Source organism: Orcinus orca, chromosome 19, assembly GCF_937001465.1.
Source record: "Orcinus orca chromosome 19, mOrcOrc1.1, whole genome shotgun sequence".
NCBI classification, from domain to species: Eukaryota; Metazoa; Chordata; class Mammalia; order Artiodactyla; family Delphinidae; genus Orcinus; species Orcinus orca.
In genome coordinates, this window is record NC_064577.1 from 14,192,459 (window position 1) to 14,218,181 (window position 25,723).

Genomic DNA, 25,723 nt, shown 5'->3' on the forward strand with positions numbered 1-25,723 from the left:
TCTAAGGATATTGCTTGCACAGTGCCCTACGCTCTTTATTTCTTTTGCAGTAGGGCAGGATAGACAATAATTACAGAGAGAAATGACCAAAGACTTCACATTTTGTGCTTCTCTCCAGTCATTCCATAGCGTCAGGACATGATCACTCTTCACTTATGACTTTCGTGTGAACCTCCCGGCTCTTCACCCGCAGCTTGTTGACCTGGGACTCAGCAATGTCAGCTCTTTCCTCTGCCTCCTCCAGTTCATGCTGGAGCTTGCGGAATTTAGATAGATTTGTATTGGATTGTTCCTCCTGAGAATAAAAATGGAATTGTGAGGCACCCATACCGGGCATCTTTCTAGACTCTGTAGGCCTAAGGGAAGAAAGGACTTGCCATCTGCAGAAAAGTTAAAATACCCAGTGGGAAACCTTATTGTCTTACCACCTTCTGAATTTTGCTTATCATTAAAATTAACTTTATGATTTATTTGGGGCTTCATGTCTCATAAATAATCGCAACTCTACTTTTGCAACCAAAAGGTGGAAAAAAAATATGTACTACAATTAGAGTAAGAAAAATATAAGAGCAGAGAAGAAGGCAAGGATAAAATCATGCTTGTTAATGCTTGCTGGAAGATGACTATTCTCTTGAATTAGATATTCTTTATCATTAGGATGAATTTCTTAATACCTTCTTTATATTGAAATAAATGTTGAATTTTATCATATATCATTTTGGTACATTTCAAAACAGTCACTTTTTTTCTCCTGCTTTGGATGTAATGATTCTATTGACAGACTCCTTAATATTAAGTAATCCTTACTTTGTAGGAATTAAGCCTATTTAATCACTGATGGACAGTCTCCTTAATATTTATTTATTTATTTATTCTTATTTGGTTGCACCGGATCTTAGTTGCAGCAGGCGAGCTCCTTAGTTGTGGCATGTGAACTCTTAGTTGCGGCATGCATGTGGGATCTAGTTCCCTGACCAGGGATCGAACCCAGGCCCCCTGCATTGGGAGCACAGAGTCTTAACCAGTGGACTGCCAGAGAAGTCCCGACAGTCTCCTTAATAAAAGTAAGGGTTGCTATAACTATACTCATGAATAAAACTGCCTTTAGTATCTTCCCCCCTATTCTCTTTTGGACAGGTTTTGGTATGCAGGTTATGCAAGCTTCTTAAAATGATTTGGAAATCTTTTCATCTTTTCCCATGCTCTGGAATCAGGGATTATCTGTTCCTTGAAATTTTGAAAGACATATCTGGACCTGAGTCTAGTTTCAGAAGTATTTCTGAAATAACTTATTCAGCCAACTTAATGATTTATATTCTCTTATTTCTTTAAGATTTTAACTGTCTTAACAGATTTATATTTTACATTTAAAAATAACCTTTCTACCTGTATGGTTTGTCCCATTTCTCATTTGTAATGTTGTGAGTTTGTATTTTCTCTCACTTTTTCCTTGATTAATCTAGTTATAAGTGTATTTATTTTATTAATTCCCTAGATGTTAGTGAGATTATCAAATTAGAAAATAGAATACTCTAATCTAATTCATTAATTTCTACCTTTATCAACACCTCTTACTTTTGTTATTTTATTATTATTTATGATTTCTTTATTGGACTGTCAGTTTTCTTCATTTTTTAAAATTCTTGATTCATAATGAAAGCATATAAAGCAATGAATTGTCCTTCAAGGACAGCTTTGGTTACATTCTAGACTTATAAATTCTAGACTTCTTCCTTGAAATTTTATTTACAGTTAAAAATCATTCAGTAATTATGTTTTTATTTAATTTAATCCAAACATTTTTTAGGAAAGTTAGTTTTTTAACATTTAAGTGCTTGGAAATTTTTGTTTATATGTTCTCATTACTTTACAACTTTATCACACTGTGGCTAGAGAATGTGGCCTGTATTATTTCTGCTTTGAAATTTTTTGATTCTTTGTGGATTGAATGTTAACTTTAAAAATCAATCTATTAATATTACAAATAGTAAGCAATGAGTTAAAAACATGCAAACGTTTTTAAGAAGTACACAGTCTTCTATGAAGCAAACAGCTTATTTACTACAAGAAGTAAATAGTAAATCTAATTATTTATTTATTAGTTTTTCTTAAGAGAGGACTTCTCCCTTCCCTCTGTCTTAAGGATACTTACAGCCTCCTCAGCTTGTCTCTTGTAAGATTTCACTTTTGCCTGAAGTTTATCTACCAAGTCCTGAAGCCTGAGTATATTTTTCCGATCTTCTTCCGTCTGAAAGATGATAAAAACCACAGGGCCTTACTTCAAAAGCACATGACTGTTGTATCATCTCATGTGACTGTTTCCTGTATATGCAAGGAGTGTTTAGCTGATAAAAACGGTTGCTGTACCTGGTAGGTGAGTTCCTTCACTCTCCTCTCATGTTTGCGCAGGCCCTTGACAGCTTCCGCACTACGCTTTTGCTCACTCTCAACCTCTCCTTCCAGCTCACGCACCTGCAAATGAGTAGGCTCTTAAGAACTTTGATCCAGTAAGGCATTGGGAACAAATGGAAATAGATAGATATTGAGAGACCCACCCTGGCCTCCAGCTTCTGGATCTGCTTCTTCCCGCCCTTCAGGGCCAGCTGCTCAGCCTCGTCCAGGCGGTGCTGCAGGTCCTTCACCGTCTGCTCCAGGTTCTTCTTCATCCGCTCCAGGTGGGCGCTGGTGTCCTGCTCCTTCTTCAGCTCCTCGGCCATCATGGCTGCCTAATTAGCAGTAAAATAGAACCAGTAGAGAGAGCTGAGACAGCCCATCAAGATTCTAACTTGACCACCCCCTGTGGCCCTCTGCTCACGTCAGTGATGGCCTTCTTGGCCTTCTCTTCTGCATTGCGAGCTTCTTGGATAATGTCCTCCATCTCTCCCTGGATTTGGGAGATGTCTGTCTCCAGCTTCTTTTTCGTGTTGATCAGGCTGGTGTTCTGGTTAAAATATCAAATTTAGAAATACTGAGTACATGAGAGCAAAATTACAATGTCCAATGTTCTAATGAACCCACAAACTAATTAATTAAGGTAACTAATTAGTATCCCTTCTTGTTCCATAAATTATCTGAGTTGACAATATACTTTTACAAGACAGTCAACTCTGAATGTCACAGTTCATATAAACAAAAATATTGTTAATCCAAAGATATTTTAAACTTTAACCTCCATAAAACATTATGAATACATTTTTAGATAGTACTAAGATTTGAGCAAGAATTTCATTTCCAGTCCACTGTATTTTTTACTTTTATGTTATACTCACCTGGGTGTGCAGGAGCTGGACACGCTCGCTGGCATCCAGGAGCTCCTGCTCCGCCATCTTCCTGCTCCTCTCCGTCTGCTCCAGGGTGGCCCGCAGCTCCTCGATCTCGGCCTGCAGCAGGTTGGCTCTGCGCTCCACGATCGCCAGCTGCTCCTTCAGGTCCTCTTGGCCCCGGAGAGCATCATCCAGGTGGAGCTGGGTATCCTGTGGAATGAACGATCATTGAGACACCTTGTTCTCAGGGCTGCAGTCACCCCAACTGCCCTGGGACCATCTCCTGAGCCCATTTACCTTGAGGATGGCTTGGGTGTTCCTGTAGTTCTTCAGGGCCTCAGCAGCCGTGCGGTTGGCGTGGTTCAGCTGGATTTCCATTTCATTGAGGTCTCCCTCCATCTTCTTCTTGAGCCTGATGGCATCATTTCTGCTCCGGATCTCAGCATCCAGCATGCTCTGCATGGACTCCACGACTCTAATGTGGTTCCTCTTCAGCTGGTCAATTTCCTCATCCTTTTCAGCAATTTTCCTGTCAACTTCAGACTTGACTTGGTTCAACTCCAGCTGGATGCGCAGGATCTTTCCCTCCTCGTGTTCAAGAGATGCCTTAATGACAGCAAGGGGTGACATTAGCAGGGAATGGAAGCATTCAGAAGTTTTTCTGCACATGTTCCTCCCACTAATTTTGTGCTATTTCTTTTTCTGTTCAATATATGTGGCTAGTCCTAATTTTTTTTTTGAATCTGTTTACAATGCACATTTTTGACATGTACCTCTGCCTCTTCTAAAGCAGCCTGAATTTCAGACTTCTCTTGTTCCACTTGTTTCTTTATTTTCTCCAGTTCATGTATATGTTTCCCTCCTTCTGCAATCTGCTCAGTGAGGTCAGAAATCTCCTCTGTTGTTTGGGTAAAAGACAGGTAGAGGTTTGATGAGACAGAGGACATAAGAGGAAGGTTCCTCCAAGGCATGAAAATTATTGAAAGTGAAAGGGACTCACGTTGCAAGTTTTTGTTCTCTCGTTTCAAAGTTTCTAGCTGATCCAAGGACTCCTCGTAGGCGTTCTTCATCTTGAACAGCTCAGTGCCAAGAAAGCGGGCCTCCTTCTGAGCGGCCTCGAGCTCGACATGAGTTTCCTCATACTTCTGTTTCCATTCTGCTAGGACCTGAAACACCCACCAAGAGTGGTTACCTCCTGGAAAGGATAGAGGACAATGGTGGAAAGCAGAGACTGCTGTAGAAACTACCTTATCGAAGTTCCTTTGCTTTTTGTCCAGAGCTGCGCAGGCAGCGTTTGTCCTCTCCACATCGAGCATGAGGTCCTCGACCTCATTCTGTAACCGCTGCTTCGTCTTCTCAAGGGAAGCGCATTTGGCGTTCACGGCTTCTACATGTTCTTCAGCAGCCTGCAGCCGCTGGGCCAGCTTCTTCCTTGAAGATTATGTATGTTTGTAGAAAGAAGTGAACCAAACCAAGAATTATGAACTATTACCATGCTGAAAAGTATGGGGAACTTCATATTAAAAACATCCAATCATTCACTCAACAAATATTGATGAGCTGCTTTTATGAACCAGATGCTGAGTACACAGCAGTGAACAGGACAGAAAAGGTCCCTGCCTCGTGAAGCTTCCAAACAAGTGAGAAACAATAAGCAAGTGAGAAAATGCATAACAACATCTTGCAGATATAAGTGCAGTGAAGGAAAATAAAATGGAGTATGGCATGGCCAACTATTCTAGATACTCAGGGAAGTCCTCTCCGAGGAGGTAACATTTGAGTCAAGATCTAAAAGAAGTCAGAGTGAGCCAGAGGGAGATCTGGGGGGAGAGTATTCCAGACACAGAGGGGCCAACAACTGCAAATACCTGAAGCAGCAATGAGCTTGGTGTGCTTGACAACCAGCAATAAGGCTGATTATCTGTATAATTACTTGTTATTCTTTGTTTCCTAGCCTAGAGTTGAGGCTAGGAGGGTAGTGATGGTGTTTGCTTTATTCATGTCTTATTCTCAGGGCCTGATAGTGCCTGGCAAGTAGGAGCTAATTAATGAACGTTTATGGGCTAATTCACTGAATCTTCAAAGGTTGTGTCTTTCTGATTCAACATCCAGTGTTCTCTGCACATTCTCTCCTATCTGTGCACATACTTGGCCTCCTCCAGCTCCTCCGTGCGCTGGATGGCGTCCGTCTCGTATTTGGTCCTCCACTGGGCCACCTCACTGTTGGCCTTGGACAGCGCCCTCTGCATCTCGGCCTTGGCTTCCTGCTCCTCCTCATACTGTTCCCGCAGCAGGTCACAGTCGTGGCGGGAGGACTGCAGGGCGTGGGCCAGGGCGCTCTTGGCCTGTGGAGGTAGTTACACCTTCTTTTTACTGTACGTTTAATTGTTTAATTATTAAGTTTCAAAACCTTTTTAAAGTTGGTGTAATGGACTCCAGTTAGGGTCAGGTTAGGGGAAAAAAATGAGTCTTACAACGATAGTTACCTTTATCTCCTCTTCAAGTTGCCTCTTTAATTCCTCAGTCTGTTGAGTAAATGCTTGCTTGCCCCTTGATAGCTGAGACACCAAAGATTCTTTCTCATCTAGCTGACGTGAAAGCTCACCTGTAGGCAGAAGGAATGGCACCACTTTTTAAAGCAAAGGAAAAGTTTTGCAAAAGCCCATATTAGAAATAAGTTTAAACTCTCAGCACCGCCTTCCAGTTGAGTACCCAGGTGATTCAATTCTCTGTTGACACCTTCATGCTAGTGTCAGATTTCTCATCTTTATGGTGAAACTTACATATTAACCTGAATGAATAAATACAGCTTAAATTCTCTTTGTTCTCTCCATAACTGATTCTTTCAGGGTTATATAATATCGTGCAAAACCTGTTGATAACTGTCAAAGACGGTAGCTAAAATGTCTAATTCTACATTGTCCCTGTTTCATAAGACATTTGAGGGACTGGGTTATCCATTGCCCTATTCAGGAATTTGGTTCACTCTGATCTAGATAAAAAGAAGCTTAGTCTAAAACAGAAGCCCTGGACCCATGCTGGAGTGACTCCTGATACCAAGCATCCCCTCCATGTGACCAAATCCTCAAGGCCTTTGTGGAGCAGAGCTTGACCCAGTCCTGTGGAAGTCTTCATCTCCAGCACTGTCCCCAAGTGACCTTGCATGTAGGATGAGAGCCTGAGCTGTTTGGTGAATCACACATATTCTCAGTTGCTTTTATTAGGCTCTCACATCACGATATCAGTTGTTTTTGACCACATCATCTCCACTTTTAGGCCTCATAGAGGAGAGAGTTACCAGATTCTGTCTGCAGGCGTCCCCTCTGAGTTGTCAGGTCATTGATCAGCCGCTGTTGCTCTTCCTCCTTTGATTTCAGCTCGCTCACTTGGTCTTCCAGGGTGCGGCACATCTTCTCTAGATTTCCCTGCGAGAGAAAAAGTAGAAGAAGCAAATGAAGACATTTTAATAATATTTTGCTATTTCTTCTAAAACAGAAAAATATTTATTTTGACATATAAAATAAATTTTCTTATATGTAATACGATATATTAGAATTTTTTCTATATATTTTATGATTGCTGTCCTAAGTTGAAACTATACATTGGGGTTTTTAAAAAGCTAATTGTGAAGCTTTGTTCAGTATTCCAGGCATACCTCATTTTGCTGCTCTTCACAGATAGTGTGTTTTTTTTGGTTTGTTTGTTTGTTTACAAATTGAAGGTTTGTGGCAACCCTGTGTCCAATAAGTCTGTCAGCGCCATTTTCCCAATAGCATTTGCCCACTTCGTGTCTCTGCATCACATTTTGGTAATTCTCACAATATTCAAACTTTTTCATTATTGTATTTGTTACAGTGATCTGTGATCAGTGATCTTTGATGTTACTACTGTGACTCGTTGAAGGCTCAGATGATGGTTAGCACTTTTTTAGCAATAAAGTATTTTTAAATTAAGGGATGTATATATTTTTTAGACATAATGCTACTGCACACTTAATAGGCTACAGAATAGTGTAAACATAACTTCTATATGCACTGGGAAACCAAGACATTTGCGTGACTTGCTTTATTTTGATAGTTGCTTTATTGTGGTGGTCTGAAACCAAACCCGCAGTATCTCTGAGGTATGCCTATAATAAAAAAATTAAAGATCATATACTAAATTTAAGATTTTTTGAGAATTGAATGGCACGTTTTCTAAAAGCATGTTTATAAATACTTGATTGTTTTTATGTACCGTGAAACTTTGCTTATTGGATAATTGAGAATTTTGGAGACCTGTGTTCTCCAGTTGGAGAAGAGAACACTCACAACCGATGCTCACTGCTGGTGCTGTCATTTGTTAGTAGTGTCATGGGGCCGATGTGCTTATTAACTTCTTTGAATATTAGTTTCTTCATATGATTAAGTGGAAATAATACAAATACTAACATCTTTCTTGCTTACCTCCTGGATTACTACAAAGAACAAACGACATGTTGTGTGTAAAGGGCCCTGTGCAAACTGTGACGTGCACATAAAGGGTCATTGTTGTTAATAACAATTTCTCAGACTGCGGTACCTTGGCTTTGGAGACAGTCTCCACGTTGCTAGCAAGGTCATCAATCTCCATCTTCATCTCACTCTTCTCCTTCTCCAGCTTCTGCTTGACCCTCTGCAGGTTGTCAATCTGCTCCCCCAGCTCGGCCACACTGTCCGCGTGCTTCTTCCTCAGCGTAGCCGCCGTGGCCTCGTGCTGCAGGGTGGCCTCCTCCAGGTCCCTGCGCATTTTCTGGAACTCGGCCTCCCGCTTCTTGTTCATCTCAATCTGGACCGAAGTGGCCCCGCCGGCCTCTTCCAGCCGCTCGCTGATCTCCTCCAGCTCCCGGGAGAGGTCCGAGCGCTGCTTCTCTGCTTTGGCGCGGGAGGCCCGCTCTGCCTCGATCTCCTCCTCCAGCTCCTCGATGCGGGCCTGGCAGTGGGGAAAAGCTCAATTTTAGCCTTTTTATGTCGTAACTGTGCCTCTTTGAGCCAGACTGATGGAAATATGAACTTACTTGCAGCTCTTTGATCTTCTTCTGCAGTTGAATGCCAAGTGCTTGTTCATCTTCAATCTTGCTTTGCAAATTGCTGATTTCAAACTCTTTCCTTTTTGCAAAGTAGCAGAGGATAACAGTTGAGTTCATATGCAACATTGGAAGCAAGTTCATAAGCAATTCTTTCATACTTACTTTTTGAGCTTTTCATCAAGTTGTTGTTTTTCATTTTCAATGTCCATTATGGACTCTTGGGCCAACTTGAGGTCACCTTCAAGTTTCCTCTTAGCCCTTTCTAGGTCCATGCGAAGTTTCTTTTCTTGCTCCAAAGACCCTTCAAGCTAAATACAAATAATGTTGAGTCAAAAGGATTGCTTAGCTTCCTTTCAAAGAAAATAAGTTCCTTGCTAATCCTAGACTTACGTCATCCACTTGCTGCTCTAGCTTGGTTTTAGCTTTGGTCAGAGTGTTCACTTTGTCCTCTTCTGCCTGCAGGTCATCCAGGGTCTGCTGGTGGGCCTCCTGGAGGGCCTTCTTCTCCTTGGTCAGCTTTGCGATGTTTTCATCCAGACCTGCCATCTCTTCTGTGAGGTTTTTCACCTTAGGAAGTAAAAACACTTTGCATTACATGTTACATTTTGGTGGCTTCAGTTTTATGCTTGTATTCCCTAATAATAATAAAAAAGTAAACTTTCCTTGTATACGTTTCCTACCTTATTTTCTGTGGCATGTTTCTCCTTCTCAACCTTGGCCAGTGTCAGCTCAAGGTCATCTATGTCTTTCTTCAGTTCCGAACATTCGTCCTCCAGTTTCCTCTTCTTGGCCGTCAGCTCAGCATTGATCTCTTCCTCATCCTCAGCTCTCTCAGTCACCTCCTTGATTTTGGCCTCGAGCTGGATTTTGGTTTTGATCAGTTGGTCACATCTTTCCTCTGCATCAGCCAAGCCTTCAGCTTCCTTGAATTGGCAACAAAATCAAAATTGGGAAGTAAGAATGAAGTATTTCACAATGATAACAGTGTAAATCACCACTATTGGTTCTTTGGCTTAAACTTTTATGAACCACCTGCTGTGTGTGATGCAGGACACTTCACATTGTGAGAAAAACAAAATGTATCAGATATTGTCCTGTTCCTTTAGAAGAGTATATTCTACAGTAGATTAGAAAACTTAACCCCAACAAGCTACCATTAATTCAAAAACCAATTAGTGACATAAGAGATCAGAGAAGTTGTATCAGATATGGTTTCATGAATGAAGTGGCATTTGAGTTGGGCTTTGAGAATGGGTAGGATTTGGTCTTGTAGAGATGAATATATTGGGAGAAGGATCAGGGGGAGAGAAAGGGTTCCAGCGGGAGAAACTCTGGATGGAGCCGCCACTGGATTATTTCCCTTCGTAGTCTTGGCGGATGATCCTGGTTAAGATGCCCTAAATTCTATCTGAGGCATACAGTGATCAAGAAATTCCTAGCAACCTATGTTTCTACTTAAGAGGGTTGGGGGTGGACAGGAAATGAGAGAGAAATTGATAGATACATTCATCAGTGAGCCTCCATACCAGTCTTTGAATACATAAAAGAATAAAATGTGCTGCACATAGCCAGGTAGTGAGTATAGTGGTGTAGGACAGAGTCTAAGTGATTATCTAGGGACAAGAGAAGAGAATTCAGGATAGATTTGAAAGGGGTGGGGACAGAAAAACAGCTCTTTTCCCTTCTGTAATCTAAAAGAAGGAATTATTACACTGCCCAAACTTGACAGAAGAGACCAATCTTAATCAGCAGGAAACACATACGATTTTGTGATGAGTAAATTATACCAGACCAATTCAGTTCACTCCAAATGAAAGACAGTCTCATAAATTACATTTCAGAGTTGATGGAAGCAATTCTAAAACACTTGGTTTGGGAGTAGCAGCAGGCTGGATGGAGGGAGAGAGTTGGGGGTAGGCAGAGCGAGTTAGGTACTGATGCAGCAACCCGGGTGTGATGTGCTACGGCACTGACTATGGAGACGGATTGGAAAGAGCAAATCTCAGTTTTGGAGATCAAAAACAATAATTCAATAAAAATTGATGTAGAATACTGTCATTTGTCAGCTATACAGCTGTGATTTAAGACCCAGAGACATATAGACATCTAGAAGTTCAGGGAAGTTTCAGAGAAAACAAATCACTCTCTCCATGCTATCCTCTCCTTAATATTTTATTTGGGCTAGCTTCATGTTAAAATCACTTTCAAGGACTGTCTTCATAGGGAAAAGAAGTTGTAAACCCTGTAGTTTGATGAAATTGTACAGAATGGAAGAAAATGGTCAGTTCTAGCTCATTGCCCTGGTTCTGGTTTGGGGGCATTTATTGGGTGATGAAGGAATAAGGACTTCATTAGTACCATCAGAGTGCTTTAACCTTCTCCCTCCAGTGAGTGTCTCTCACACTGACTACCCAACTCCCTGCCTCTAGTTGTGGCTAGAGTCATAGCGCTTGCGTCCTGATTAGCAGTGCACAGGATGATACCACTACTTACAGCCTGAACTTGGAGCTGCAAGTCATTTTTTTCTTTCAACAGTGACACCATCTTTTCTTCCAGTTCCTTCCTTTTTGCCTCTGACTTGGCAAGTTCTTCTTTAGTTCTCTCGAACTCTTCCTTCATGTTGGCCATCTCCTTCTCCGTCTCCGCACTCTTCAGCAGGGGCTTGATCTTGAAGAAGAGTTTCATCCAGGGCCAGTGCTTGACGTTCATGAAGGCTCGGATGTTGTACTGGATGCAGAAGAGAGACTCCCTGAAATTTAATTGATGCAAATTAGATATTGTGTGGATGATGAAATGAGATGAAATCTTGGCAGTGAGAGTTGGAGGTTCTGCCTTCCACCATGTTCCTCACCTACTTTCAAAAGCACAGATGAAAGAAATTATATTTGGGGATGGTGGTCAAGGACTCATTAATCATTCCTTTCTCTACGTTGGTGCTTCTCAAACTTTGGTGTGCATAAGAATCATTAACCTCTTTTTTTAAAAATTTATTTTATTTTTTTGGCTGTGTTGGGCCTTCATTGCTGCGTGTGGGCTTTCTCTAGTTGTGACAAGCAGGGGCTACTCTTCGTTGCGGCGCGCAGGCTTCTCATTGTGGTGGCTTCTCTTGTTGCGGAGCACAGGCTCTAGGCGCACAGGCTTCAGTAGTTGTGGCACGCAGGCTCAGTAGTTGTGGATCGCAGGCTCTAGAGCGCAGGCTTAGTAGTTGTGGTGCACGGGCTTAGTTGCTCCGTGGCATGTGGGATCTTCCCAGACCAGGGATCGAACCCGTGTCCCCTGCATTGGCAGGTGGATTCTTAACCACTGCGCCACCAGGGAAGTCCCTCATCTAGTGTCTTAATGATCTCATCTCATCAAATACTGGTTCCTGGACCCTTTCCCCAGAGATTCAGATTCTGCAGATATGAGGTGGGGTCTAAAATTTGCATTTTTAACAAGTTTGCAAGAGATGCTGATGGTGTAGGTCCAAGGACCACCCTCTGAGAAGTACTGCTCTGCTTTAGTGCTTTGCAAACTTTCCTACGTGAATGCCACTGAGAACAGTGAAGGGGGAACCAGACCCCTCAGGGATGTGGGGCATGGGATAAAGGGACTCATTAAAAACTCAGAATTTCTTTGAAAAATCTCTGGTTTTATATTTTAATGTTGTATGATTTTTGCATTCTCTAATCTCATCACATTTGTTTTCATCTAAATTATTTTTAAAAATTAATTACCTTCATATATGGGCAATTAATTGCCCCAATATATATCTATATATATATCTACATATATCTCTCTATATAAATATATATATAGGTTCGTGACCAAACTTATTATTTTTAATGAAATAGAATACAGTAAAAGATATTAGCAGAACTACAGGTGATAGAAAATCTGTTCCATGTAAATTATTTATATATTTACACACACATACATGTATGCATGGATATACAGGTGGCAATATAAAATGCATTTCTCCCTATGGATCCCGTTCATATGCGTCCTGCAGTTTGAGACACCTGACTCGTAGTCTTAGAACTCTGTCCCTGCATCAAATTAGATCACTAAAAAGCCAGGTACCTCGGTGAAATTGTATTAACTTACTGAAAAAATATTTTTCACCAATTTTGCCCTTAATAATTTAAATCATAATAATTCAATAATAGAAACGATCAGATGAAGAAGTTGTTTCTGCATGTTGAGTACAACCACTGTTGAAAATACTGTCTGCTATGCAGTTCAGTGTATCTTATTTAATGATCTACCCAGTAAATTCATATTAGAACCAAATGCTAGGGCAACACTTTGTCTCTGCTTTACTCAATGGTATGTTTTCTCTTGTTAGATAAGACCTACACATCTCTCTTTTTTATTATGCTTCCCTCTCTTTTTTATTTTTTACCTGAGCATTCGATGTATTCTGTGGTGATGATTCCTACCTTAACTTTTCTGGTACATGTATATCTCCACTTCAGCATCAGATTCCTATTCATTCCTTCTTACTCTGGTGGCCTTATCATATCTGAGCCTTAACTGTAAGCCACCTCAAATATGCTTCTGAAGGATGTGAGTAGACAAGCAATATGTTTGTATACCTCCTCTCCACCATCTTCTGGTACTCCACTCTTGCCAAGAACCCTCTGCACCTGGCCTGGGTTCGAGTAATCAGCTGGGACAGCTTGTCATCTCGCATCTCCTCTAGGAGCCCCAGAAGGCCAGCTTTGAAAAAGACCTGTGTGTGGGCAGAGTTGCAGATCAGAAACTTTACACAGACTCCAAAGGGACAGGCATAGTGTCTGGTGGGCCTTAGAGACTATTACCTTGGTGTGACCAAATTTATACTGGGTGTGGTCAATGTCGATGGACCCAAGGAGCTTCTCAGAAGCCTTCTTGCTGTCAATGAATTGTCCTTCAGGGATTGCACTTGCATTTAATACCTTGTATCTGGTAAAGTAAATATAGTTTTTTAAAACTTGGTTTATTGATGAGACTAGTAGTAGTTAAGTATTAAATGATCCATTAAAAAAACCCAGAGCTTTAAAACAATTATTCTTTCTTCACAGGAAGGACGTTGTATACATAGATGGTCAATCTAGTATCTACTGTCTATTTTTATTCCATTTTACCTTCCTGCACAGTTGCAACTTTCCTTTCTGCCTCATCAGACCCTGTTCTCAGGAAAGTATTCTACAGTTTTGTTCCCATAGTGTGTAGATGAGCAACACAGTGTAACATATTATCCTTGCTAGATGCATTTGCTGTTGATAGTGCTTCCCTCTACTGAGGTTTTGGAAGGATTAAATGAAATAATCCAAACATATCAAGCACTCAAAAATGGTTGTTCTCATAATTATTGACGTTAATGTAGACATCTATGAGCTAAGCCCAGGAGCATGGTAAATCCAGTGAAAAGTCTCTAGAGTGCTTAGTATGTGGTATATCTGTGTTTTAAAGGTGTTTTGAGGCTTATAATTTTTTACTCTTTTTGTAGCAAATTAAAAATAACAAAGGCATAGTTTTCACTAAATTGTTTTGCTTGCACTAAATATATTTACAGTAAACTCCAGGAAACACCATAATTAGGAGAGTCTGACCTCTGTTTGAAGTCTGCATACAGGATTCTGCTTGGGAACCCCTTCCTACAGATGCGGATGCCCTCCAGCACACCGTTACACCTCAGCTGGTGCAGGACAAGCTCATGCTCCATGGCCCCTAAAAAAAACCCATATTTATTTCACTGCAGAGTTTTGTTAAAAGGAGGTATGGCAGTCATGCTTTGTGCTTCCACTCTAGAACTTCTTACCAGGCGTTTTTGTTTCATTGGGGATGATGCACCGCACAAAGTGAGGATGGGTACTCCTGAGGTTGGTCATCAGCTTGTTCAGATTCTCCTGTGAAATCAGGGAAAATCCTGTTATCTAAGATTTAGACATGGTTATGAGCATGTGGTGATGTCTATAAAATCAGTGTCCATGGCTGAGTTGAATGATCCTTCTGGACCATTTTAACTTAAGGTACCACCTTGGTAAACTTTTCCTGAGATGCAGTTTCCTCCTCAATACCTCTTTCTCCACTTGAGTTGGCAGGAGTTACACATACAAAGCAGGCTGTCAGGTGATTCTTCTCAGTGTATGCAAGCACCGTCCTCCTTCCTACCCTTGTCCCTGGCCACCCACGTACATTTACAAAGCCATTGCCTTCCCATCCTGGATGGTCACCCTTCTACCAAACTCTGTGGTTCTCCAGCAAGGAAATACAAGCCTACACTACATCTGGACTTATTCTCATAAATATAGCTTCCCCTTTCCAACTCTGTCAACTTCTAGGGCATAAAGATTATTTATAGGGGAAACAATCCTACCAGTTAAATTGAGAATTGACTAGATTATGAACATGGATACCATATTAGGTTCCTTAAGGCCTAGCTGTTAGATTTTCATTAGTCCTACTGATGATTTAGTCTCTTGGAGCACGTGCCATTGCTTATTTGCATGACTCAACTAGATTATGCATAGCAGAGCATTACGTTTTATAACATTTCCTATAAAATATTTTTTATTATTTGGCTTAGCATGAAAGATGACCTGATAATTTCTGAGTAATTTAAAGCTCTTCTCTTCAAAGCTAGATGAACAGAAGCCATTAGTTAAGGTCAGTCCTTTCCTAAATGACTTGTGGAGAGAAGGCTTTGTGCTTTTAAAAACTAATTCCCAAAATAACAAGAGTGTCAAAAACAGTTTGTTTCTTACTCTGAAAAGGGCAGACACGGTCTGGAAAGAAGAGCCCTTCTTCTTACCACCTCTCTTGGCACTCCCACCGCCACCCGCCTCTGGAGAACAAATAAGAAAAGTTGTCATTCAAACATAGTTTTGAATTGACAGGGCTATTTCTTGCCTATTTGTTGATTTCTGTGCTCACATGGAACATTTTTCCAACACAGATGACCTCTCTGTTTGAGCCTGAATGAATCTTATATGTCAACTAAGTTTGCATCCACTTTTCAGTGGTACTCAATAACCAGCAGATACGGAGGAAAAAGCAGGAGAGAATCATAGAAGCCAAGCCTTTTCATTGGTTGAGATGTTGAAAGTTCCTTTCTGACTCTTTGCAGTAGGGCCTCCATCAGTGCTGGAGTGAATGTATAATCACAATGCAGCCTACTTACTCAGGACTTGGAGGCACAATAGATTTGGCCCTGCAACACTTCAGCCTAGGCTATGATATCACTAGCCTCAATCTAACATCACATTTTGTAGTATCAGGAGAACATGTTGGGATTTTTTTGAGCATTACCTGCTTCAGCACTTTGAGCCCCAGAGAAGAGGCAAGCTAGAGTCTTCATTGCAGACTTCTGGTACAGCCCGACCACCGTCTCGTTCAGGGGGTCCTTGTTCTTGTCCAGCCAGCCAGTAATGTTGTAGTCCACGATGCCGGCGTAATGCACCAGTGAGAAGTGGCCCTCGGCCTTGCCTTTAACCACCTTGGGTTTTTGGAAGTTGGCAGACTTTCCAAGATGCTGTTCATACAGCTTGTTCTTGAAGGAGGTGTCTGTGGCCTTGGGGAACATGCACTCCTCTTCCAGGATGGAGAAGATGCCCATCGGCTGGAAGCAGACCACAGCACAAAGTTACAATTCTATATAAGCATTTTTCTTTGTCTATAGAATTAAACAAGGTGCAGTGAATAATTTAGTTCTCACAAAACATAGTTTCTAAAACTTGAAACGGACCTTCTCGATGAGCTCAATGCAGGCGGCCAGGTCCATCCCGAAGTCGATGAACTCCCACTCGATGCCCTCCTTCTTGTACTCCTCCTGCTCCAACACGAACATGTGGTGGTTGAAGAACTGCTGCAGCTTCTCGTTGGTGAAGTTGATGCACAGCTGCTCCAGGCTGTTGAACTAAATAAATGGATGCGTTTACTTTTCTCTTAGCAAATTGAGCAGTTTAAGATATAGGGCTTCTTAATTTAAAAATGTAGACTAGCCTTTAGATTATGGTTTCAAAGTCCTTGGGGGGCTGTGAAATCTACTGTTTCCTCTGCTGCCATTTTATACAAAATCCTAAATCATCATCATTATTAACTCTCCTTTCTTGCACTTGCTTAAATTGACTCAGGTGTTTTTCTGAGTTCCTACTTAATCATTCCATGTTTATTCCCATCATCTTCTGCATTTTCTGTTGACTCATTTAACAGCTAATTTGAAACCCATTAGAAGCTGACTGGGAGGAGTCTTGTGTGGAAGCCATCATGGTCAGCATTGCAAGGGAGCAATAATTGCCACCCCTACTCTTTGATGTGAAGCGAAAAAAATCAAGATTCCAAATATTATGTACAGTATATTAACACACACTCATATTTTTTTAAAAGCCAAAATGTTAACATTAACTAGATATAAATAGCAGAATTAATATGGACTCCTTTTCCTTCATTTTCCATAATTTCTGCCATGCCTAAGTTTTGCATTTATAATTAGAAAAAGATAAACTTCTTTAAAACTATAAGCAGGAAAAATGTGTCTTATAAATATGAGTTTTTATCCCATATCACATTGATGAGAATTAAGAGTTCCTTGCATTGAATTTATTAATGCTGACTCTAAATTGCTGACCTTTTCTCAGCTCTTATTATCTGCCTAAGTGTTTCTGAATGGTTTCCCTACCATATATTCAGAGCATATTATGCACTGCACAGGTTTATTTTGATATTTTTATATTAACTCCACTTTGCATTGTGGGATTTTTAAACCCCTCACTACAACAACCTAATTCCCAACTCCCTTTGGATCATGTAGCAAGTTAAAGAGTCCTCAGTAAGTAGCTTATTTCTTAATAGAAGTGGGATTGCCACTACAATAAATGATTAGCTGCCCAATCAGTGTCTTTTAAATTTTAGCATAACTTTTTGACATTGGTAATAAAAGGTTATAATATTCACAGATTTCTTCTTATTGATGTTTCCATTGCTTTACTGTAAAAACCCCTTAGCAGCATACTACCAACTCACATCAAAGATCTCAAAGCCAGCGATGTCCAAGACCCCGATGAAGTACTGCCTGGGCTGCTTGGTGTCCAGCTGCTGGTTGATGCGGGTGACCATCCACAGGAACATCTTTTCATAGACAGATCTGGCCAGGGCGCCCACTGCATTGTGCACCTTGAAAGACAAAGGTGTATCCCTTGAGGTTCATAGAGGACCATAAAATGCTTGCATCCCTGGCTGTGAATTTGAATTATGTACGTACCTGCTCTACAGTCTGGCCTTTGGTGACGTACTCATTGCCGACCTTGACCCTGGGGTTGCAGAGGGCTTTGAGCAGGTCAGCAGAGTTCAGACTCTGGAGGTAGGCTGCCTTGTCAGCAACTGAAAGGAAGAAAGGATAGAATGATGTTATGGCCCAAAGCAACCCGCTTCCTCAAATAAAAAAAAATTTTTTAAGCTACAGGCATTTTGTGCAGTGTTTTCAGAATATCTTTTTGAGTATTCTTGCCCATTTTTTTCACTAACTTCAAGACCTTGGTTATGGGTAGTGTTCCCTAAAGAACTTCAGAAATTGTAGGGACATATGTCTAATACCCGTGCCGCACATATCTTATATAGGTATACTTTCAAATGCAATTCTTGGAAATGAATTTGTCTTCCCAGGAAAGCTCAAGGGTAACAAGTTAAGAATGTGATTTTCGGGCTTCCCTGGTGGCGCAGTAGTTAAGAATCCACCTGCCAATGCAGGGGACACAGGTTCGATCCCTGGTCCGGGAAGATCCCACATGCCGCGGAGCAACTAAGCCCTTGAACCACAACTACTGAGCCCGCGTGCCACAACTACTGAAGCCCGCGTGCCTAGAGCCTGTGCTCTGCAACAAGAGGAGCCACCGCAATGAGAAGCCCCTGCTCACTGCAACTAGAGAAAGCCCGCACGCAGCAACGGAGACCCAATGCAGCCAAAAATAAATAAATTAAATAAATAATTTTTCTTAAAAAAGAGTGTGATTTTCAAACAAACATGAAGTCAGGTGGATACTCAGTTGATACCTTCAGTGCCATCTGGCTCCGCTTGCTCCTCACGCTGCTTTTGCTTAAATTTCAAGTTTCCATAATGCATCACAGCCCCCGTGAGCTTGTAGATAGAGATCTTCTCATCATTAGTAAAGCCCAAAATATCAATAGCACTCTGCCAACACAACCAATAGAATGACTGTCAGGTTATGATCCATAACCTGGTTATGTTGTTATGTTAATAGTTAACATGTTAATAGTTAATATGTTTACTATTAATAGTTCACATTTGGATAATTCCTGATTTGTTGGTCAGACTGAGGAAACTACCAGTACTGATGGAACTCCTTAGATTGGGTGTCTAGGGAGCTAGTCAACTGGAAGCCAGCACAGAGCATTGGAATCACAGGCGCATACTCTCTGAAGATGCAAAAAGTAAACTTAAAATAGAGAACAAGGATAGTAAACTTATTATTTTGAGAGGTGGTATGGATTTAATGCAAGTAGATTATTAAAAAATGGTTTAGGGAAATTCGGAAAGGATAGTTCTTTAAAAGACTATCATGGGCAAGTGAGATGTTGCAGGGGCACATCCCAGTCTTTTCAGTTGACTCCAGGTGGCACATCCACGCCCATCTTTGAATCTTCTTTTGTGATTTCTACGAGAAACTGAGGATTTATCTAGCGGGACCGTTGCTCTGACCCCAAATAATCATTCTAATTTTCTTGTGTTCTACTTACATCCGTGGCCATCAATTCTTCCTGATCATCAATGCTGGGCACGCTGATCTCCCCTTGACTGACGAATGGGAAATCAAATGGGTTGGTGGTAATCAGAAGCATTTCTAAGTACATGGAACAGAGAAAAGGTAAGCAGAAATATCCTCTTCATTAAAATAACAGATTTCTAGACAAATTCTAAGGCACTGGGATGGAAAAAGCCGTGATATGTTATTGCCCAATGAAAAAAAGAGATTACGGAAGAGCATGTAACTGTGATTCCAGTTACTGTATGTATGTATCTATTTGTAAAGATATATCTACAGAAAATGACTGGAATGATATTCATCCAAGTGTTTATAGTGATTATTTTCATAGTGATAGGATTTGGAGGTGTTATTTTCAGTTTTCCCTTTGAATTTTTATAATGAGCACACATAAATTTTTACCAAACTTACAAAGCTGTTTTCAAAATCAAGACAATATGTACAGTTGACAAAATTCCATCGTGGAATACTGAGTTGGACCAGGCATTGCTAGGTGCGGGTGTAGTAATTTTGGAAAGGAATTATTACGTTTCTTACCAATTAGTTCTGGTTTCTTGTTGGATGTGATCTGATAAAAAATATGATAGCTCCTTTCAGCCTTAAGCTGGAAAGTAACTCTAGACTTCTCTAACAGATCTGGAAGGAAATAAATGACAAAGAGGAAAAATGTAAAAATTCACATGAGATGCAAATTTTAGTCAATATTATAGGTCATAAGAAACAGAAATTATTGTAAGGTATATGCAAGCACTTACATGTTTCAATATCAGCAGAAGCCAGTTTTCCTGTAGTGCCAAAGTGGATTCTAATGAATTTACCCTTGAAAGAAAAATTAACATTACTACTTTGTTTTTGAATCATATCAAATCTTTGAGAAACTCAAAACACTTGAAGTGCTGACATTTTAATATTAAATCAATTCAGAAACAATTTGTTTCAGGTAGAAAAAGGTGTATCTCCTATTCTTTAGGTAAGATAATTTTATCTTTAAAATTTAAAAATTGTGGATAATTGTAAATAGTGAAAGATGAACTCAGATATAGGGTCATATATCTTTTTTTTTTTTTTTTTTTGGTAGTACGCGGGCTTCTCACTGTTGTGGCCTCTCCCGTTGCGGAGCACAGGCTCCGGACGTGCAGGCTCAGTGGCCATGGCTCACGGGCCCAGCCGCTCCGTGGCATGTGGGATTCTCCCGGACCGGGGCATGAACCCGTGTCCCCTGAATCGGCAGGCAGACTCTCAACCACTGCACCACCGGGGAAGCCCGGGTCATATATCTTTTTAGACAGGACTTGGATCCATGTTATTACATGCTCAGAGGAAAAGGAAAGAGCCATGGTATAATATAATTAAATTAGAATGGAATGAAAAAGACTCAGAGAATGTATTCACAAACATCCCATAAATTTTGACCAGTGAGCAGTGTCTGTAATAGTGTCCAAGAGACTTACAAAGCGAGAGGAGTTATCATTCCTCACGGTCTTGGCGTTGCCAAAGGCCTCAAGCAGGGGGTTGGCACTGATGATTTGATCTTCCAGAGTCCCCTGCAAAGGCAAGAGCATTCCTCACATGTGGGGCTCGGGAGTTTCTTACTAGACAGCTTGGATCCTGACGTGGCAATCAGACCCACCTGCATTTTGCCACTAGTACCTTCATCCTTCCTCTTCTCGCCAGTGACTGCAATTGTTGCAAAGTACTGGATGACACGCTTCGTGTTCACAGTCTTCCCAGCCCCAGATTCTCCGCTGTCAAATAAAAACCAAGTCAGTAGGGGTCCCACAGCTGGTAGCTATTGCAGTCATGAAAAGAAAGCATCAAATCTACTTACGTGATCAGGATTGACTGATTCTCACGGTCTACAAAAGAGAGATTAAGGACGGTCAGTACTGCCTAACATCTTACGGAAAAACCTGAACGAACATTTTGGCCAACCCAATATTTGTAAATGGAGAGTACATAAAATGGCATGGACTTAGTATTTTTTTTTTTGCGGTACGCGGGCCTCTCACTGCTGTGGCCTCTCCCGTTGCGGATCACAGGCTCCGGACGCGCAGGCTCAGCGGCCATGGCTCACGGGCCCAGCTGCCCCGCGGCATGTGTGATCTTCCCGGACTGGGGCACGAACCCGTGTCCCCTGCATCGGCAGGCAGACTCTCAACCACTGCGCCACCAGGGAAGCCCCATGGACTTGGAATTTTTCAGCAGTCCCGAGGACTTGGCGGCCCTAGGCCTAGCACCTTTGCCAGCACTTGGCGGCCCTAGGCCTAGCACCTTTGCCAGCACTGCTCTCTCCTGCTCCCTGTGCCCACCCCCGCCATTGAAACAGAACGCTGCAAAGAAGCATCAGACTTTCTCTTTTTATACTCCACCACTAAATACTCACTGAAAGTGGACTTTGGGGTTTTCAGGTGGATTTAGATGACAAGTTAGTAACATGTTTATTGTAGGTACAAGAAGTAATGAAAAATAGGCATTAGAGATATTTTTAGTGTGTGAGAAGGAATAAATATGGTAAAGGTGGTACCTTTGGAAATAATCATGGCCTTAGTCATATTTTTAGGGAAAGTAAAAGTTCATTTTGATGTTTTACTCTCTCTGAAGGGGAAATCTTTCAGCCCTTTCCCCAGGTTACCTTTGTACCTTAGACTGACCTAGCTGAGACAATATTCTAGGAATAAGATGTACGGTATAACTGTTTTAATACCAGATACACCTTAAAATCTGGAGTGTGTTTAGGTTGGTTCTGGGCAAAGGGCAATAGCATTTAGGGGACCACCTCAAAGAGTGTGCTGAGACGGGTAGAGTCTCTTTCTCCTATGGTTCTGTTCTAAAAAGATGCACAAAACATCCAACTCACCAGTCAGCATGAACTGGTAGGCGTTGTCAGAGATGGAGAAGATGTGGGGCGGGGCCTCCTGGCGCTTTTTGCCTCGGTAGGCAGCCACCACCTCAGGGTTGTACACCGGCAGCCACTTGTAGGGGTTGACGGTGACACAGAAGAGGCCCGAGTAGGTCTGTGCAAGGGAGTAAGAAAGAATAACTAGCTGTGATTTGTGCAATTAACTCATTAAATGAATTTTCACTAAAAGGAACACTTTAATTAAGTGCTCTACATGTCTTCAAGGCATCAGCACAAAAACTAGTTGAAAGGTTCAACAAGACAGCAGAATCCTTGAGGGAAGGGACTATAGCTTAGACTTCTCATTATTCCTTTTGGGATTTGTCACAGTGATTTTCACATAGCAGGAGCTCCAAAGTTGTGGGGTTTTTTAAATGTAGTATAAGACATTTTTTACTGTAGTTTAGAAAATGGGCATATATTTCCTTTGTAGCATTAAGATATTCAAATTCATAAAAACATAAATTTGGTACCGAAGTACTCAACAATATGGAAAATCTTCTTAAGATACTGTGATCCAGTCATTTAAAAAGGCACACATGAAGGTATGCAGCAGTACTGGGGAGATATTTGTAAAATACTACTGAGTTATAAAGATACAGAACACAAAATGATGTAAATACGTTATGATTACAACAGATGTATTTCCAAAATCTTTGACAACTGGTCTAGGATAAGTACAAACCAATCAGAATGGATGCTGACTCTAAACACCAGGTACACTTGTATAGGTGTTGTCCAGCTGACTAGTAGCAGTGGCTAAACTATACAGAAATGACAGGAATTCCTTGACGGTCCAGTGGTTAGGACTCTGAGCTCCCGTTGTAGGGGGCGCGGGTTTGATCCCTGGTTAGGGAACTAAGATCCTGCAAGCTGTATGGTACGGCCAGAAAACAAAAAACAAAAAAACCCTATACAGAAATGTCAGCCTAACATAATAGATTCAATTAGAAAGTACTACTGAGTTTGTATTATGTGCAAAGCCTCTGCAAGGCCCTAAGAATGAAACATAAATGAGATGTTGTTCCTTGAGGAACTTTCAGTCTATGTAGGAGACAGACACGTAAATGACTGATGGTGGAAAAACATTGTCAGTGTTATTGCAGAGACAGAAACAACAGGACATGACATCCAACTTTGCCTGGGGAAGTTGGGAAGTTTTCATCAAAGAGGCATTCCACCCAGAAGGGACCAGAACACAGAGATACAAATTGTGGTTATTTTGGAGGAGTGAAAATTGGTCTTTAGAAACATTATTTTTAAGTGTTAATACATGAGTTTATATTTTCCTTCTGAATGATTCTGCATCAGGAATGGGGATGAGGGGAGATGTAAGCACGTGGTTGAGATATAAACAGTAGCTGCGCTAGCGTTTGTTCAAGGGCTCTCTGGCAAACCCAGTCCTTGTGGACAACGGCCTTGCCTGGCTTTGGATGAGAAGACAGAGGATTAAGTGCCAGCTGTTGGGTTGAGCCTTACAGCAGCAACCGTGAGCCTTTTAACTAGTGACATTACTAGTGAGAGCGCAATGAGTCACTACTTGTAACCCATTTATACTATAATGAGCTGACAGTGTCCAGTGATAAAGCCCACTTTGTGGGTGGGGGGCACTCACATAGATCATCCAGGCTGTGTAACGCTCTTTGAGGTTGTACAGCACTCCTGGCTCGTGCAGGTGGGTCATCATGGCCATGTCCTCGATCTTGTCAAACTTGGGAGGGTTCATGGGGAAGACTTGGTCATCTTTCACTGTCAGAGTCTGGTAAACAGGAAGGGTAACTGTTTGTCAACTGAGTGACCACACAAAATAATCAGTAGAATGTGGTTGGCTCCTGGGACTCTACTCACTGCTCCTCCTTCGGTCTTCACTGTCACTTTCCCACCTTCTCTGCTCTGGATAGTCCCTTTGACAAAGGATTCCTTGGGCTCGGCCACAAAGACAGATGACTTGGCGTCAAAGGGCCTATTCTGGGCCTCAATGCGCTCCTTTTCAGACTTTCGGAGGTAAGGAGCGGCCTCCCCAAAAACGGCCATTTCCTGGTCTGAACTCATGGCTGCTGAACTCAGAGGTCCTAAAGGAGATGAAACATTTCATACTAGAGATTCCGGATTGTCATCTATATCCATAAATCTCTATCTTGATGATATTTCATAGGCCCAGTTGAAAATTCCATCAGGCAGGTGCACTGTACTCCATGCTACAGTTATTGAAACAAACATATTACAAGGACTCAGAGGCATCAGGGGTCACTGTGTACCCAGCATTGTACACAGTGGCTTTTTTCTTGTTTCATCCTTCAAGAATGACATTCTAATAAGAGGGCTGGGTGGTGGCCTCGCATGCTGCTAAGGAGCTTGTGATCTGAGCCTCAGTGTCTCCATCTTTAGAATAGGGATTATAATATTGCCTTTCTGAATCCACAACCCATGAGATAGAGTGAAGACACTTCGAAAAAGAAAAGTTAAAATAATGACTGAGAAAGCAAATTGAAATAGTTGAGGCTACTAGATATAAAATGTCATTTATTATAATGCAAGAGAATTCTATTTCCTGCCATATAACGTAAGAGACCTTTATGTTCTCCGTGAGACGTTCAGCTAGAAGTGCTCATGTTCAGTGGACTTGGCGGCGAGTCGGATTATAATTGTGTTTACTATTTTTTTTTTTTTAGCTGGGTGCTTAGTAGAGTTTCTCTAACATAATTTCTTTGCATATTAAATCCCATTAATCAGTTTAACCCAGTTAAACTAATTGAGGATAAAAGCCACAGCAGACATTATCCTCATTCTTCCACATTAAAGTCTCCCTCTGCTATTCCACATTTCCTTCCAAAAGAGGCAGGCTCCGGCTGCCCCATTCTGTGTTGTCAGCAGGTTGCCGGTGGCATCAGTAGAATGAAAGGTTTAGCAGAGGATGCTACTTCAGTCATTACGTGATCAAATTACTTGAAACTCATTTTAATCATCTTCCCACCAGTCTCTCTCTTTAGAAATGCAGTGTGTAGTAGTGGGGCAGACTAATATCTTTACTATCTATGTGACAAAAATTTCATAGTGTTTTGGTTTCATACAGCACTCAGCACTGGATAAAGTAACTTTTTAAAAGTCTTTAAAGAAGTAAAAGAAGCATTTTCCTAGGTACTTCTTATTTGTTAGATATCATGTTTGCTAAATGAATTCTAAAAGCAGGACACATTTTTATCAAATTTGAGATTTTTAGCCAGGGAATCTTAGCGCAGATTTTTTTTTCCTACAGAAACAAAATAATATTCTATTAACAACTGTTCTCTTGCAAAAATATCGTCCCACCAGTGCCTGAGTCCTAAGACTAGGTGCATCGCTCTAAAAGGCAAGTCCTCCGTCTCCTTCTCCCACACCTTTCCTGAAATACAGTTGTTAAGGTATATTTCCTGAGACAATCACTTTCTCAAAGGTTGCTAAATGACACAAATCTGTTCTAGAGGTTCTCGCCTTCTCCTCCAGGGACGGGTTAGTCCAAATCTTACCTTGTTAGCAAGTGAGAAGATGCAGCCTGGAAGTGAGACAGTTCTATAAAAGAAAAGGAAAACGTACTTGATTAGTTAACCAAAAAGAAAACAAAGCAAAACAAAAATCCCATTTGTGGCATTACTTGCTGTTGTAAACAGAAGGCAACAAAAGTCATGGACGTAAAATGTGCAGTATCAGAAAGAGCAGTACCCCAGCCAGCAGCTGCAGCTGACACTGGGCGGTGTAGCTAGCCAGTGTTCCTCCTGAAAGTCCGGTCCTG

At 41.3% G+C, this 25,723-nt stretch overlaps 1 protein-coding gene across 1 annotated transcript; it reads right to left on the reverse strand.

Annotated features, from left to right (window-relative positions):
* Nucleotides 1–10: 10 nt before the first annotated feature.
* MYH2 (myosin heavy chain 2) lies at nt 11–25,723 on the reverse strand. The gene is made up of 40 exons (XM_004266837.3): nt 25,654–25,723; nt 25,461–25,503; nt 23,803–24,026; nt 23,570–23,713; nt 21,913–22,069; nt 20,884–20,911; nt 20,686–20,800; nt 20,507–20,599; nt 19,811–19,874; nt 19,593–19,691; nt 19,030–19,133; nt 18,325–18,463; nt 17,537–17,655; nt 17,299–17,448; nt 16,022–16,192; nt 15,586–15,895; nt 15,042–15,121; nt 14,096–14,183; nt 13,887–14,004; nt 13,113–13,236; nt 12,888–13,024; nt 10,804–11,059; nt 8,991–9,233; nt 8,701–8,877; nt 8,473–8,618; nt 8,299–8,389; nt 7,824–8,213; nt 6,562–6,688; nt 5,750–5,868; nt 5,412–5,608; nt 4,511–4,694; nt 4,264–4,429; nt 4,037–4,161; nt 3,561–3,869; nt 3,270–3,473; nt 2,816–2,941; nt 2,556–2,726; nt 2,368–2,472; nt 2,153–2,248; nt 11–295 (listed from the first exon to the last, which is right to left on the reverse strand). The coding sequence occupies exons 3-40, from the start codon at nt 24,004–24,006 to the stop codon at nt 143–145; spliced, it is 5,829 nt and encodes a 1,942-aa protein (XP_004266885.2). The 5' UTR covers nt 24,007–24,026; nt 25,461–25,503; nt 25,654–25,723; the 3' UTR covers nt 11–142.